The following is a 17,872-nucleotide window of genomic DNA, read 5'->3' on the forward strand; positions in this document are numbered from 1 at the left end:
TTCATTGCACCCCTTAATAAATCTGTTTTTATACCTTTGTGAGCACAGATTTCACTTGGTGTCCAATGTGGGGCTGAACCCCACGACCCACAGCTAGCAGCCTGGCATCTACCTCCAACTTCTTCGGCTACTGGTGCTTCCCACGCCCTTCTGAGCCCAAGCTTAGGTCGGCCCCCTTTGAAATCCAGAGGGCCACTCCTAGCTGCCTAGGCAGCCTCTGAGAGTTCCATAGCCCCTACGTGGGGCCCAGAGCCTGCGGACATTCTCGAGCTGTCAGTTTCCAGCTCTTGTCTTGGTGATTCTCTGGCACTCCCAGCTCCCTTTGCGCTATTGAAGAGAGGAAGTTAAGGCGGTTGAACAACAAGGTAAGATCCATGGTTAGGAGGCCTCCCAAGATCAAATTCTTGGTGAGAGCTGTATGCTGATGCAAATAGTCAGGCTATGTACAATGAACAAATCTAGTCCCTATGCTGTACAGCAGACCTGAGTGCTTGGGACAGGATTCAAGAACCAGGAAAAGAACTGAGTCTTATACTAAAGTTATACAAGACTCAAAAGAACCCTTTAGTGGCCTTTTGCAAAGATTGACTAAAGCTGTACATATAGGGGTATCAGATTCAGAAGTAAGGAGAGTACTCACTGAATCTGTAGCTTTTGAAAATGCTAATTTAGGATGCAAAAAGATACTTGGGCTTTTAAAGGTCAGATCAGCATCCATAGGTAAATGGAGCCAATATTGAGTCTCTTAATTATAATGATGGGGCCTGGGTAGGAAAGGCCATTTCCAAAGGCCTAAAGAGACATCAAAATATCAACTGTTTCAACTGTGGTAGAATAGGTCATCTGTGAGGAAACTGTAGACAGGGAGTTCCTAGAAATCATGTTTCTTCTAGGAAACATCCAAATAGAAGGCCCCAACCTTCCAGAGTATGCAGAAGATGAAGCAAAGGCCAACATTAGACCAATGAATGTAGATCCACAGGAGACAAACAAGGCAACACTTATTCATCAGGACAGTCCTTAGGAAGGCCTGTCACAGGCCCCCTGCTTAACATGATCCAGTTATCTCCAGTCACTGTGGAGAACACTCCTCCCCAGAACACTAGAAAATACAGTGCCTATCATAAAAAAAAAAAAATTAAAATTAAAAAAGAATACTGCTTTAGATGATAGAATAGCTTTGGAGGATGAATAAAAAATCCAGGAGGAACCAGAAAATGTATATTTTGTTAGACTGCTACAAATGACCAAAGACCAAAGCTAAGAGTACAAATAACTAACATTATAATTAAGGGATTATTAGATATAGGATCAGATGTGACTATTATTACTACAGAATCTTGGCATCCGAATTGGCATCTTCAGGAGGTAGATGTTCAATTCATAGGGATTAGAACCCCATCTCATGTAAAACAAAGCACAAGATGGGTTGAATACACAGGGCTACAAGGACAGAGGGGAAGGCTGAGGCCATATGTGGCTAGTCTAGAAGTAATTTTATGGGGTCTTGATCTGTTATAGCAATGGAATACGCAGCCTCAGAATTGGACCATAAACCAATGCCTGTTTCCTTTCAGGCTGTACAAAAACAGGGCACAACTGCTGTCGAACTCTCAGAGGTACCAATGGCCCTACCCTTAAAATGGTTAACTGACAAACCTATCTGGGTTGGGCAATGGCCTAGGACATCAGAGAAATCACAGGCTTTAAAACAGCTGGTTCAGGAGCAGCTAAATGCTCAACATACTGAAGACTCAAGCAGCCCCAGGAATTTCCTGTATTTGTTATTTAAAAAGAAATCATAAAAATGGAGAATGCTGAAAGACCTGAGAGCCATAAATAAAGTAATTTAGCTGATGGGCTCTCTACAGCCTGGAATGCCCTTGCCCTCTCTGATACCTAAAGAATGGCCTATTATAGTTATTGATTTAAAAGACTGCTTCTTCACTTTATAAGAAAAAGACAGGGAAAACTTTGCCTTCATGATGCCTACTTATAATAATAACTATCAGCAGGTCAGGAGATAGCAATAGAAGGTCCTCCCAAGGGGAATGTTAGATAGCCCCATCCTGTGCTAATATTTGGTGCAAAATAATTCGTGTACTGTTTCTACAATGATATCTTATTGGTTGATTCAAAGATAGACACTTTAGAAAAATATGAACTAAACAATGCGGACAATACCCTGGGAGGTGACAAGAACTTAAATAGTCCAAGAAAATCACCAGGTGAAGCTGAAGGACAACTGGCTATGGTGGAAAAGCAATGACACAATGCACATGGGTCCAAGCTTAACTGCACTCTGGTCACACTACACTCTAGGCAATCCCCTGCAAGGATTTTGATGAGGGGGAAGATATTATATTGAAATGGATATTTTCAACACATAAACAGAATAAGAAATTAAAGACATATATGGAAAATATTTCTGATTTGATTTTAAAGGAAAATTAAGACTTCTTCAGCTGACAGGAATGGACCTGGCACAAGTTATGGTGCCTTTAACTAATGAAGACATTCCCTCCTTATGGAAGGATAATGAATATTAGCAAAGAGCTTGCAGTCATCCTTTGAGAAAGATTAGCAATAATTTTCCTCAAAGTGAGAGAATTAAATTCATAAAAAGAACAATTTGGGGGCTGGAGAGATGGCTCAGTGGTTAAGAGCAGTGACTGTTCTTCCAGAGGTCTTGAGTTCAATTCCCGGCAACCACATGGTGGCTCACAACCACCTTGAATGAGATCTAGTGCCTTCTGTTGGCATGCAGGCAGACAGCTGTATACATAATACATAAATAAAATCTTAAAAAAAATTAAAAAAAAGAACAATTTGGGTCCTTCTGCATATTGTAAGGAAAACACCAAAATCTAGAGTCCCTATGTTCTATACTAATGCAAATAATCAGGAAATGTAAGTAAAGTGGTTCAGAGCCCTTATAACTGTGCAAAAGTCAGAACTGTATGCCATTCTCATAGTACTTATGGATTTTACAGAACCTCTGAATGTAGTTACAGTCAATGTGCAGAAAGAATTGTTGCACACATTGAAACTCCTGAATTTTATTATTGATGAAACAGAATTAACTTCATTATTTATGCAATTACAAAAAAATAACCAGGAATAGGAATCATCCCATATATAAAATTCACATGAGATCCCATACGGTCTGCCATGTCATCTAACACAAGGCAATGATGAAACTGATCGTTTGTAAATAAGAAATTCATAAAAAAAAAATCATGTCAATAGCAATGGTTTAAAAAATGATTTTTCTATCTCTTGGCCACAAGCCAAAGAAATTTGGGGTGTGGGGGAGGTCCTACCTGTTCCTTCTATAACCAAATTCCTTTACCTGCATGCAGAACTAACCCTAAAGATATGTCAATAAATGACATTTGGTAAATGCATGTGTTTCATTTTTGGAGAACTTGGAAAATTAAAACATGTACATTATACAATAGACACATTTTCAGGATTTCAATGGGCAACTGCTTTGAGTTCTGAAAAGGCTGATTCTGTAATGACATATATATTAGAAGTCATGGCCCTCATGAGAATGCCTGCACAAATTAAGGCTGACAGTGCTTCAGCATATGTCTCTAGTAAAATCAAACAGCTTTTTGCATATTATAATATAAAGCATATTACAGGTATACAACACAATCTAACAGGTCAAGCAGTGTTGAAAGATCTAATACACTCTAAAAGAACTGCTTGATAAACAGGTAGGGGGAACCAAGGCCCCAGAGGTAGATTGTTGTAGGGGAACTTCAGAAGAGTCTGGACAAGTTTCTATTCTTGACGTTACAGGAAAGTAGGAATACCCATCTCTAAGAAATCAAAAGGCCTTGGGCATCTAGACACCTAAAGAAGAAAGGATAGCTATCCAGAAAGAATCACCAAGCAAAGAAAAATCTGATCTATGGTACCAATCTTCTCTGCAGTGTAAAATCTCACTACTTCAATATCTATACTTCTTTATTTCTCAGAAAAGTTGTAGTCCTAACTCAATTAAAAATCAAAGCTGGCTTTGGAGTCGGACGGAGCACAGCTCTCCTCTACATCCAAGCATGTTGTTAATAATAATAATAATAATAATAATAATAAAATTCAGAGTTCTGTCATGTATCAGAAGAGCCACCTGGTATGGGACAGAAGAAAACAAAAAAAATCTAAGGACTAGTGTTGTCAAAACTCCATTATCTCCCCAAAATTCTTTTTCTTCCCATACTTATTTTTGTCTCTTTGATACTTTTCTTTGGATATATGTCTACCAAAAAAAAAAAAATTTTTTTTTTTTTTTGGTTTTTTGAGACAGGGTTTCTCTGTGTAGCTTTAGAGCCTATCCTGGCACTCACTCTGGAGACCAGGCTGGCCTCGAACTCACAGAGATCCGCCTGCCTCTGCCTCCCAAGTGCTGGGATTAAAGGCGTGGGCCACCAGGGCCTGGCGTCTACCAAAAATGTAAACCTTCCATTTTGATATTAATAATGTTTAAGTTTTCTACAGTGAACAATATGTTCTCTGGTCTCCAGAGAGGAGATGGGGCCCCACAACAAGGATTCCACTTGGTTCATGATGATGCCATTGAGATGATAAACACCACTCAAAGATCAGATTTGGACTAAAACTGCTCAAGACAATTCCAAGGTGGCTAGCTGAGATGGTCCACCTTCTTACAACACTCTAGTCAGAACGTCAGAGAAGCCTACTGCTACTCAGAGACTGACGACAAATGTTACAGCTAGTCCTTGAAACTTGACCATTATGTAGTTTTTTTGGTTTTTTTCTTTAAAAAAATAAAAAAACAGGATCTCATAGAGATATCAACACCAAGACAGCGAGAAGCAATTCTAAGAAAACGATACCTCCTCTCCCTAAAGTTGAGATGGATAATTTTTGTTTTTTTCCTCAGTTATTACAAGGTGGGGAGCAGAATAATAATAATTAGACTCAGTAATCTCGCTTGGTTTTAGAAAAAAGGGGAACAGATAGGATAAGATAGTAAGGTAGATTACTGTATCGACTTAAAAACTATTTTAGCAACTATCAGTTACAGACAATTTATATTGGCATAAATTCTTGTATATGGATACATATGTAAAATTATTTTAGTATTCCTAAGATAATTTATATATTGATACAAATTCAAAATTATATTTGTTCCTATTTTATTATATTCCTATTTCTGTTTACAATATTTTTGTACACAAATGTAAATTATTTTTGTCATACATAAGCAGAAGTATGTTTCTATTTTGTATATTGACACAAATTAAAGATATTTTTCTCATATTGCACTATACATTTTCAAACTCTGATAAAGATACTTTACATATTATTACAATTTCCAGGTCATTGTCCTCATGGTGCACATGTGTTCACAGATTGTTTATTTTTATAATGTGAAGCTTTAGTCTTTAAGCTAATCGGTTATTAAGAATTACAGGTTAATAGTCACCATGTTTGTCATACTTATGCTAGTTAGGTTCTCTAGATGCATAGAGATGGACTCCACATAGATAGGTAATTTCAAACACTTCAAAGACCTACAGAATATGAAGATGGCATTTAAGTGTTTCAATAATATGAATTCTGTTGCTCTGATCTATTCCTGTGAGAATGATGGGCACAGAAGATACTCCATGTGGAGCTATTTTCTTCTTGGCAAACTGGCCTAGCGGGCAAAGAACCGCCCTTGCCTCGCCTGCGGACAGTAAGCATGCTGTCCAATCTGGACAAGCAGGATACAAGGAAAAGAGACTGCTGAACCTTGCCAAGACAGGGTAGGCCAATCTTTAGACTTTTCCTGCTTCTGAAAATGGTCTGTCAGATACTCTAGGCCTATAGCCAAAGTTGGTTGCCCCAACATTGCAGAGAGACTTTGGGTGACTGTCCAGGTAAGTCAGCCGTTTCTGTCATTTCTTGCACCTTTTGGGAGTCACCTGCTTACACTTCCTGCTTACTCAGGTAATATTGTTTTCTTTCTCAGGTCTTTGACGGAGTTGAAGACTAGACAGCCACAGTTACTATCCTCTCATATCTTAGTAAAGACTTTTTAGGTACAAGACTTAAGATTGACAGCTATTGGACATGATCTGTCATTTGCCAAAGACCTATATGTGGCCTGGACATTTAGTATGTGTTTCTTGTGCCTGATGTTCCTGTTGGTTGTAGGTCTATTTTTGTACATGATATTATCCTTTCTTTCTCCTGGATCATACCTGATATTTATTCTTATTGTATAATGTTTTGTATTGAGTATACAACCTTCCTATTGAGACCAAAGGGGGAAGGGTTGTGGGATTCTTTCTGCCAACAGCTTTAGGGTACCGGCCTGGGTTGCTACATGAGGGATGAAAAGCTGGAGAAGAAAAGGTGCTCTTCTCTTGCTCTGGCTCATGCCTGGCATGGTGGGAGACCTACGCATTGAAGAGGCATTGTCAGGGTTACTCTGTATCTGTGAGTTTGTCCTTTCATTGCAACCCCTACTAAATTGGTTTTTACACCTTTGTGAGTTCACGATTCACAAGGCCTTAAAAACTTAGCTATACAAAAGAATTATCGAAAAGATCTACCAGGTGAATCAAATTTCAATGACAAACAAGACTTGAAAGGATGCCTGGCATGGTGGTGCACACCTGTAATCCCAGCACTCGAGAAGCAGAGGGGGAGCTCAATGTGCTCAAGGCCTGCCCTTTATAGAAGAGTTCCAGGACAGCCAGATCTACAGAGAAACCTCATCAAAACAACAACAAAAAATGAAGAGTCCTAAGAATTCCCATAAGAGTATAGCCCACTAAGCAAAGATATAAACATGCCCATTATTAATTAAATACACCAAAAAAGATAAAGGTAAAAAGGTACTGAGCATGCAGGGGAGCAGTGCCCTTAAACACTTGGCATCTATAGAGACATCTATCTATACATGACTGGATAAGAATGAGAAAACAAAGGAAAAGGACGACCCCAATGCACACATATACAAACGTAATGGCAAAAATAAGAAATCCAACATAAATCAACTAAAGAAGTCCACTGTTCCCGTCCACACAAAGGGTAACATGCTGCTGGGACACGGTTTTATGCTGCAAGGTCTTCTAGTTCACAATTCTGCAGTATCTAGCCATTAGCACTATCCAGTTATTCTCCATCCACCTCTAGACATGGGTCATTTTCTCCCCCCCCCCCAGACTCTGTGGCTTTGGAGGCTGTCCTGGAACTAGCTCTTGTAAACCAAGCTGGCCTTGAACTCACAGAGATCCACCTGCCTCTGCCTCCCGAGTGCTGGGATTAAAGGCATGCGCCACCACCACCTGGCTGACATGGGTAATTTCCATGTATCTTAAATGTCATCACATTGAGAGACCATGCCTGTCTAATCTGCTCCGTAGAACTCACAGGGAAACCCACCAGTAGCACTTGTCTTTAGCTCACCAAGATGTAACAAGAACCGCGGACAACTCTAGCTAAAGAATCTGCCCAGCTGAAGAAAACTTACCCTGAGTTGTGAAATTGCTGCTCTTCCTTCCTCACTTTCCTCATCCAGTTCATCATCACTCCACTCCCAGCCTCCATCCTCTGTCTTATGGAGACGGCCACTGGAGCCTGGTACTCTCCGAACCTGAGCAAAAGAAAGGCCCGTGAATTAGGCTAGCACAATTGTATACATGGAACAGGAACCGCAATTCTATTTCCCATTCCTTCTGTCACCTACACAAAAGAGTAACCAGATGATTATCATCTTGGTAAGCATGATTACAAACTCATACCCTCTAACCCTCAATCTGCTTTATCTAACTACTTTAACCTCTGTTACTCTGAACCCCAGTAATATTTTTGTTAAGGCATGGGGGAAAATCTAACATGTAACATCCCAAGACAATAAAAGGATAGGAAAGGATGTTTCACATATACCATAAACAAACCCAAGGCAAGAGCACAATGTTTTTTTCCACCTTTTTTTCGTCTTTTGGGTCAGGGTCTTACTGTGTAGCTCTGGCTGGTCTGGAACTTGCACTTAGACTGGACTGGCCTTGAACTGACATTGATGGGCCTGCCTGTCTCCTCAGTGTTGGGATTAAAGAAGTGCACCACCACACCTAGCTTCAATTTTTTTAATCCAAAATTATAAGCTATACTTCACAAAAATTCAAGAGCTCAGGAGTCAGGTAAACCAGCAATCTCTTAGCCTTCACTCACTGGGCAAGGGATGCAGCTCAGTGGTCAGACACTAGTCCAGGATGCAAGAACTGGGGATCAGTGCTGGGGGGGGGGTCTGCAATGGATACTATGTATCTGCCAAAGTGGCCCGTGCCCGGTACTTAGGTGGAGCAGAAAGACCAGGCACTCAAAGCCACCCTTGGCAATATGGTGAGTTAAGAGGTCAGCCTGGGCCACATGAGATCCTGTCTCAAGAAAACAAGTTATATCTTCTTCCTAATTTTAGCTTCCTTTGGAAACTTATACTCCTCTCTCTAATGGGAGGTTTTGGTTGGTCCCCACCCCCACCCCTGCCTTCCTTTTTTGGTCTATTTTAGGAGTTATCAAATGTAGAATTTTTCAGAACTGAAGATGAAAGTTTCACTATAATAGTGACCTACTCTTTGCTTAGGTACAGTGTCTTGCTTAGTAGTCTCCTTACATTCAGAAACAGTAAGATTTCCACCACTGCCATCTTCTTAAAGCTTTAATGGAGACAAGGGAATACTCTGGGTTGGATGACTTCTGGTCTCATGTATTTCCTTCTGGACTGGCAAGATACAGTTATCAACACCACTTGTTTTTTCAGATTTTAATTTTTAATATGTATGACTGTTTGCCTGCATGCATATCTATGTATCACCTGCTTGCCTGGAGCCCACGGAAGCCAGAAGAAGGTCCTGTATTCCTCTATAACTGAGATTTCCAGTCATGAGCCACCATGTGGCTGTTGGGAATCAAACTACATCTTTTGAAAGAGCAAACAGTACTCTTAACCACAGAACTATCTCTACAGTTCCTGAAGCCAGACATTTTCCATTTACCTCAATTCTAACTCAAACTGCATTCATGACATGATTAGGGTGGTAAAAAACAGCTCTCTGATTGGACTTTAGTCTTTTTCAACAAGAGGGAAACTATGTCTGGTACAAGAAACCTAACCAACAACCCAGGCTAAGGAAGCCACGGATCTTGGAGGAGAATCTACTAATGGTACTTTTATTACAATCCTTAACCGCAGCCCAAATATTTGTCTTTATACCCACAAATAAGTGTAGTCTTCACCCCCATCAAGGAAACTTCTCCTTGCAAAAATGGAGACCATTACAGAAAACCAGTTCAAAATGTAAGCTGTAGAGCCCAGTCCCAACTGGCACATCTACTATACAACTCCTGCACCCAAGGCTAAATGTTTTAGAATAGAAAGCAGAAAGACTCTAAGAGGCAAAGGATCAAGGGAATTTCCTGTGAGATTGTGTCTTTTAAAAATGTCAGAAGTTACAACCATGAACTCTCGCCAAGATGGTTGCCGAAACTAGACTTGGAGAAAGACAACATGCATGTACATGGTAACATGGACAAGGGAAAGCCTACAAAGTCTCAACCATAGACAGAGAACTCTTAGCAAGTAATGGATTCTGAGGCAGGGAAAAAGTTTTCCCCAGGGAAGCCCTCACTGACTGGTTATCCAATCAATACCTAGGTCAGCCCTGGAAACATATAATACAAATAACATATAAAGGGACTGACAGGTTGCATTTATGTATTTAGGGAAAAAAAATACACACACACACACACACACACACACACACACACACACACACACACACACACACCCCAATTTATGAAAAAGAAGCTTCCGATTGTATATGTGAGGGGTTGGAAAGAGGAAAGAGAAGGGGAAAATGATGTAATTGTAATCTCAAAACTGAAACATTCTGAGAAGAGCGGTATGTGCCTCAAATGGACACCATCACTTTCCTCCTGAGCTGGTGAGAGCTAGTCTCGAGTGTGCATCACCACAGCAACTTCTCAATTTTCTTGCCTTTGTTACCCTGACTTCACAGTGGTGTGCAGTAGTCTATTTCACTGTGCCAGGTACTCAGGTCCCTCCCATCTGGAAGCTTCTCACCACCACTTGAGGACACTTTCCTTGAATTACTTCAATGATGCTCTCTCCTGTGACCCCTTTTCTGAAACTCTTCAGTGCAGACCCTTTTCAAGCGATCCTCTAGTCTCACCTCTATTGTCCCCTCCTTCTGGTGACCCCTCCTTCCTGAAACACTTCCTTACCTTTATCCTACAAAGTTTGTGCCCATGGTTTTATTAATGTTTTGAATTTACCCCATGGATGACATCTTTTTAAAATAACAGCTTCACTGAGATATTTTTATTTAGAGTTATGTAAGTATTACTACATTCAAAGTGAGAACGTTTTGATCACATACATCACAGCCACCACAGGTCACTGCCCAATTCTCTCTGCTTTTCCCAGTCCTAGGAAATTAGCCTATTCATGTCTCTGTGCATTCTTGAACAATTCACACAGAATCATATACTATGCACTATTTTGTAATTGATTTCATTTATTAACATGATTTAAAGGTTCGTGTTATAGCATGATCATTATAAATGCTCCTAGACTCCCAGCTGGTATATATACTATATATGTTAATCACACACACACACACACACACAAGTAAGCTGAATATATATTTAATACACCTACCCTAGCAAGCACCACAGCTTCCAACCGTAAGCTCTGAGTAATGTTGGCTGTACAGCTGGCTAGGAGCTGCCAGCCTCTCCAGGAAGCAAGGGACTGCATATTTCTGGCCCAGAAAATGTTTATAGGGTGGTGTTCATCTCCTTCCTTCCTATCTACCTTCTTTTCCTTCTAGCTTTTTAGATGAGGTCTCACTACATTGTTCAGTCTGGTCTCAAAACTCCTAAGCATAACCTCAACCTCTAAGCCCTAAAGTTAGAAGCAGGCACTACTAACCCTGGCATCAAAGTATGGTTGCTGCCAAACATCTGTTATTTTCTCACAAAATCATAAAATGAACTACTGTAAGTGAAGCAACACCTGTACTTTATTCTTTATTAGCAAATAGTATTTCATTGTATGGACAGAACATACGTTACACAACTGCTCACTGGCTCATCAACATTTCTACTGTGGGATTATTATAAACACTGAACATTTCTTGAACATGCTTTCAACACTCCTGGGCACGCACAGGAGTGAATTTTCAGGTTATATGATAGTTCTGTTTATCCATTTCAAGAAGCATCAAACAATTTTCCAAAGCTGCTGCATCATTTACATCCTAACCAATAGTATCTAAGGGTAACAGTTGCTGCGATCTTTACCAACTATCGCCTTTTTTATGGTGGACATAGTAATGGGTGTGAGAGAGGAACTCCTTGTTATTTAATTTGTATTTCTCTGGCTACAAATTATAATAGATATCTTTCTGCAAACTTACCGGCTGCTTGTGCATATTCATTGCAAAGTTTTCTATCCCACCTTTTACTCATATTAAAAATTGGGTTTGTTTGCTACTGAGTTGTAGGAATTCTCAATCTTTTGATTAACATTTATTTGTTTAGAGAACGTGTGTGTGTGCTCACAGAGGTCAGTACACACACATACACACACACATACACACCTGCAAAGTCTGTTATCTCCTTTTGCAATGTGGGTTCCGAAGGCCATCTTTACCTGCTGAGCCATCTTACTAGTCCTGTCCTTTGGTTTAGATAGCATTCTTTTTTTTCTTTTATTTATTTATTTGTCTGTTTGTTTATTATGTAAACAACATTCTGCTTCCATGTATATCTGCACATCATAAGAGGGTACCAGATCTCATAATGGATGGTTGTGAGCCACCATGTGGTTGCTGGGAATTGAACTCAGGACCTTTGGAAGAGCAGTCTGTGCTCTTAACCTCTGAGCCATCTCTCCAGCCCTTAGATAGCATTCTTGCTCTTTCTGCAAAATAAACTTCTTATCCTCCAGTTAACAACATGGAATAAAGGGTAAACAGAATCTAATTTTCAACTAATCCTCCTGCTTTTAGCCCAACTTCCGTTCTTATGGTTTTGTTTTTTAAGTACGGTGGATTGAATTCAAGGCCTGACTTGCTAGAGAAGTGTTCTACAAGTGAGCTACAGCTGTGTGTGTGTGTGTGTGTATGAGAGAGAGAGAGAGAGAGAGAGAGAGAGAGAGAGAGAGAGAGAGAAGAGAGAGAGAGACAGAGACAGAGACGGAGGGAGGGAGGGAGGGAGGGAGGGAGGGAGGAAGAGCACGTGCGCTTGTGGACTGTGCAGTGAGCCTATGGACCCGCCTTTGTGAGCAATGAACATGTAAGAGTCCAAGTTCACTGGAAGGGGTTATCTTCCTCAGCTGTCCTTCAACTTCCTGTTTTTAAGTCTATTTATTCTATTTTATGTATGCTTTGCTGTGTATGCTATGTCTGTGTACCATGTGCATGCTACGGTGCCCACGGAAGGCCAAAAGAGAGCATCTAAGCCCCGCTGGCAACAGAACTGCAGATGGCTGTGAGCCACCATGTGAGTGCTGAGAACTGGACCCAAGTTCTCTAAAAGAGCAGCTCAAGTGCTCTTAACCACTGGCCCTCTCTCGGTAGCTCCTCACCTTTATTTTATGAGTTAGGGCACCTCACAGAATCTGAAGTTCATCAATTTGGCTAGGCTGCTGAGTAACCAATGAGCTTCAGGGATCCATCTGTCTCCACCCTTACTCCCCAGGCTAGAGGTAGAGGCATGCTCTCCCACGCCTCGCTCTTCCGTGGGCTCTGGAGATAGGAACTCATGTTCTCATACTATACCCTGAGTCATCGTCCCATTCCCACTCCCAGAATTTAGAGACAGCTTCTCACAGCATTGCCCAGGCTAGCCTCACCTTAAAATCCTTTTCTTTCAGCCTCCAAAATATTGTAGTGCATGATTACAGGTGGGTGTTCTGAAACCTAGCTTGTGCTATCCTTGGAGGACCACCTTAAAGAAATCACACTGCAGAATCTAAATAATTTCAATTACGATTACTGAATTACAAGCACAGAGATTTTAAATTGCATTCAAATTATTTTCGAATGTATACTGTGTGCAAAGAACTGACCTAGGCCTAAGACAAAACAGTGAACTTAAGTTTTCTTCTAACAGTGTAGAAAGGCAGTCACACGTTAGACAGTGACAAGTTCTTCAAAGCACTTGAAGGAACTTCAAAGAACATGAAGGAATAGAAAATTATGGGTAGACACAGTTGTAGTTTAGGTTGTCAAAGAAACCTATTTTGAGGAAATGCTACACTAATGGCCTACAAGGAGCAGGACAATGAACAGAGTGTGTCTCCAAGTGGCCAGCAACACAAGGGATCTTCCCTTTCCCCAGACACTAGGCTTCAGTCATCTGTGATTAAGTGACTGTGCTCTAAACCCCTTCTGATTCTGGTAAATGACAGCAGTAAATGTCATTTACTGCTGGTAAATTCTGGGAAATGAAAGCATAAGGGGGAAGAAAAAATAGCAAGGGGAAGAAAACAGAAGGGAGCCTCTCCAGAAGGGAAGCAGCATCATTTTAACTCTAGGTAAGGAAAGGCAGCTTCTTAGGGACACCTTACAGACAAGAAAATGGAGATCTTTTTGTTTGTTTTGTTGCCATTGTCCCCCTGCTCCCCCCCAGACAGGGTTTCTCTGTGTAGCCCTGGCTCTCCAGGAACTAGATACATAGATCTGCAGGCCTCTACCTCCCAAGTGCTGGGACTAAAGGCATGCACCACCACCGGCAAAAATGGAGATCTCTTAATAACCAGACCTGAGCATTCCAACTTGCAGAATGACAGGGCTCTGAAGTGAAGGCAAGCTAATGTGCTGCTGGTGAACGTTAGTAAGAATATAAACTTAGAATATTTTAATACCTTTTTTCCTTATTAAGTAAACCCTTCTGAATAGTGACACACATCTTAAGTAGTGACATGTAAAGATAGTAAGTGACCCTAACTTCCCAGGCACACCTTCTACTACACCATATGGGACAGAGGACCCTGGTCTTCTCCCTTAATCCATCAGCAACAGAGAGCCATGGGGCAGCCTTCCCTTCACATGTGCTACTCTTTTCGGGGGAGAAGAGAAAGGAATGAGGGATTTTCTTTGTGGAGAATGGCAAACATCAAGTTTGTCCAAAATGGATTTCAATGTATTAAATTCAAATTATGACCAAAGTTCTTAACACACACAAAGTAAAGTGCTTTGTTGTAACATGTCTAGAGCAAGGAGGTAGTGTGGCTTACACCCCAAGGTGTAAGTGCTATCTATGCAGAATCCCCCCCTCACTGTGGGAAGCTGGAAACAGTCATCCACAGGGCTAGGACTGACTCAGCAACCGCATCCAGCCCACCTTGTTAGGCTAGGAGACAGCAGGAAGGTATCTCAGCTTATAGCTGACAGGTATTTGCTGACTGGCTGGATCAAATGCCTTAACAGGGCTGAAAATGAATAGTCCTGATTTCTATGAACAGAGTAGCACCCACTTTAAAAATGCAAAACAAACAACAAAAAACCTCTGCAAATCTATTCTAAGCAACATAAGAAAACTGAACTAAACCCTCACACTCTTCACTTACCTTTTTAGATCTTTCAGAAATGGTGGGTGCTCTCTGTAATATTTTTTCTTGAAGAAATTCTTTATTCTGGGAAATAAAAGTCAGTTATCAGAACTTTTTTGAAGAGAGCACTGACACAATCATGTCAATCTCAATTATTATGTCATAAATAAACTGTTTTGTGAAGAGATGGGGAAAACCTTCATCTTTTCATACTTAAGGCTTTTATACTCTTCTTGTATCATTTTTCCACTGGAGACAAACCTTTGTTATATACTAGGAACATACTTAAGGCTTTTATACACTTCTTGTATCATTTTTCCACTGGAGACAAACCTGTGGTGTACACTAGGAACCATTTTCTATGAACACCCCCCTTTACTGTGCATGTCCCTTTTTGGCCCTACATTTCCAAATGTACTAATTCATTATGACTGGGATATGGGGCATTTAATAGCTCAGGCACTAAATCCTGAAGGGAGCTCAATTGTTCACAGATTGCTTGTAGAATCAGAAAAAAAGAACTATTCGTGTGTTTTTAGATGTATCAACACGCATGGGTATTGTGTCCAGCATCCACTTTGTTTTTAAGATAACATCTCTCACTGAGACTTGAGGCTCACCAGTCTAGTCTTTCTAGCCAAAGAGCTCTAGGGATCTGTCTGTCTCCACTTCCCCAATAGGGGTAAGGGGGAGGAAAGAATTATAAGCCAAGTCTCTATACCTCACTTCCTTATGGCTTCTGGGGACCAAATTTAGGTCTTCACACTTCTGTGGAAAGCACTTCACCCCAACCCCCAAGGCAAGTTACCTTACACACCAAAGACTGCATACCAATGCCTTCAGTAATGACTTTACCATCATGTCTCCACATGCAATCAATCATTGTAAGAAATACAAGTTAATTGCAGGAAAATGGATGGAACTTGAAGAAACCATTCTGAGCTTAACCCAATCACAAAAAGACAAACATGATATGTACTGACTCATATGTGGATTTTAGACATAGAGTAAGGGATTACCATCCTACAATCCACACTGCCAGAGAAACTAGTAAACAAGGAGGACCTTACAAGAGACAAACTTTGTCCCCTGGAGAAGGGGAAAGGGTCACCATTCCCTGAGCAAATTGAGGACATGGGAAGAGGGGGGAGGAAGCTACGAGAATGAGAAGGGAAGAAAAGGAAGGATGCAGAGGTCATGAGGGAGCAGAAATTTTGAGTCAGGTGTAGATTAGAAGAAAGGACATATGACAGGAAGGGTTTTATTTGGGAAGGTGGTAGGGGAGGAAGGGGGGGAGAAAGGAACTGGGATAGTCATGTAACTCAATCTTGTTTGTAATTCAAATAAAAAAAAAGAAGAAGAAGAAGAAGAAGAAGAAGAAGAAGAAGAAGAAGAAGAAGAAATGAAAGTTAAGACAGTGACCATAGCGTGAGCCCTAGGAGTATGACACAAATGGACACACTCAGCAAGTTAAGACAGTGACCATAACTTGCGTGAGCCCTAGGAGTATGACACGAATGGTGACACTCAAAAGCGGGGACACCCACCTTTGCTTTCTGGAAAAACTTGTGTCGCAACAGTTCTGCTGCCGTTGGTCTAAAAGCAGAAAGGGGAGTTTTTAGTTTTCAAGCACAACGTGAATGTCCATCTTCAAAAATGAGAAACTTATTTCCTGAGCAGCAAACTAGAAACTCCTCAGTATACTCTACTTTCCTTCACCTGCTAAAACACAAAATTAGGATGATTGCTGTACAGGACACTGAGTAGAATGAAGACTCAAACAGAAATATGCTAATGACAAGTGGAAAATTTACGAGTAAAATACTGTTTCTAGAAGACAATTCTAAAGGTCTTACAATATTTGCAACTTAGCAATATCATTCTCAGGGAGTTAAACAATAACTACCTAAAAGCTTTAGCAAAGCATAAAAATGCATTTAAACTGAAAAGGAAGAAATCAAACATTTTGATTCTTGCTATATAGCAGCCCAGCAGGTTTCAATGTAAGGCAACAACAGATTCTTAGAGATTGCTCAATTTCCCTCTATGAAAACAAAAAGGGGAGAAAATATTTAAAGTCTATTTTCCAAATTTAATCCACGTTCAGCTGAGTTCAGTTATACATGATCTTGTTTGGAGTAAATTCTTCATTATCAACTTTACAAGCTTTTAAAAGAAGATTGTAGGGAGACACTGTAGCCCCTCCTCCTACGAGCCTCTACAGGTGTGCTTGACTATGCCCATGAGGGCACTGTCAGGGGAGGTTCAGGATGAAGCATGGGGAATTCTTAAGGAGAGGACAGCCGTGGGAGCGCTCTTTCTATGTTCCCTAGCCTGCTGCCTGAGGGCACTCTCTCCGGCTTGTGTTTGGCTGGTGTTTATCTGAATAACGACATCCGTATACCTATACCAGATCACCAAGAATAAAGAATGTACTCTTCAAATACCTAGTGTTTCCACATACTTACCATGCAATGCTACACAATGAATGCTCTTCTCAGAGGCATCTACTCAAATGCCAAGCACAGCTTTTGTTCTGTCTTGTTTTAGCCCACTGCTGAGGATGGGAGATTGTCCAGCACCTTGGACAAGCGTGGCAAGCATTTACCTCTGCATACCTCAGTCTGAGCAGTGGCTCTTAAACGCTGCTGTGTGCTAGAACATCAAATCCCTACACAAGGCTTTATCTCACCACATAAAGCATAATACCTGCAAGTGAGACAAGGTATGGATGGTTCTTAAACCTTCCCAGGTAGTTCCAAGTCAATTTTAAGCTTGGGAACCAATGCCTCAGAAGATTAATGCAGTTAGGAACAAATGACACATGCTATGTAAACTGAAACTAAGCAGTGGCATTCTTCATTTGGTAAAGATTTCAATGTTTCAACACCCTCTTTGCCCAGGATAGCATCTTATACTTGCTTCTTTCTTCTACGTCCATTTCCTATTTTCTAAAGTACAACATGTGGAAGAGTGAAATCAAAGGATGTGACTACAAAACTCAATTATTACAAAAAAACCAACCAAACAAAACAAAACCAAAAACTTAGTTTCAATGTTCACTCTTGAACAAGAGAACTTGACTGGCTGGAGAACGGGCAGTTATTCTCCCTCAGTGTTACTTCACTCTGCTCCGACTGCACTCGTGAGAATAGAGTAGGTGGCCTGCAGTTCTCAGTAGCGAATTACTGAGGTCACACACAAGGAACGCACAGTGGGGAGAGGATACACTGTTAGGAATTTGAAACAGGTGGTTCTTTA

At 40.7% G+C, this 17,872-nt stretch overlaps 1 protein-coding gene across 1 annotated transcript in view; it reads right to left on the bottom strand.

The window, feature by feature from the left end:
* Positions 1–17,872, bottom strand: part of Oxsr1 (oxidative stress responsive kinase 1) — an 89,518-nt gene that overhangs the window by 16,193 nt on the left and 55,453 nt on the right. The window contains exons 9-11 of the mRNA XM_027415366.2: positions 16,159–16,207; positions 14,630–14,695; positions 7,502–7,624 (exon numbers count right to left, since the gene is read on the bottom strand). Coding sequence (XP_027271167.1) covers positions 7,502–7,624; positions 14,630–14,695; positions 16,159–16,207 — 238 coding nt within the window. The remainder of the gene's footprint in view (positions 1–7,501; positions 7,625–14,629; positions 14,696–16,158; positions 16,208–17,872) is intronic.

The sequence above is a fragment of the Cricetulus griseus genome, chromosome 4 (assembly GCF_003668045.3).
Source record: "Cricetulus griseus strain 17A/GY chromosome 4, alternate assembly CriGri-PICRH-1.0, whole genome shotgun sequence".
Lineage (NCBI taxonomy): Eukaryota > Metazoa > Chordata > Mammalia > Rodentia > Cricetidae > Cricetulus > Cricetulus griseus.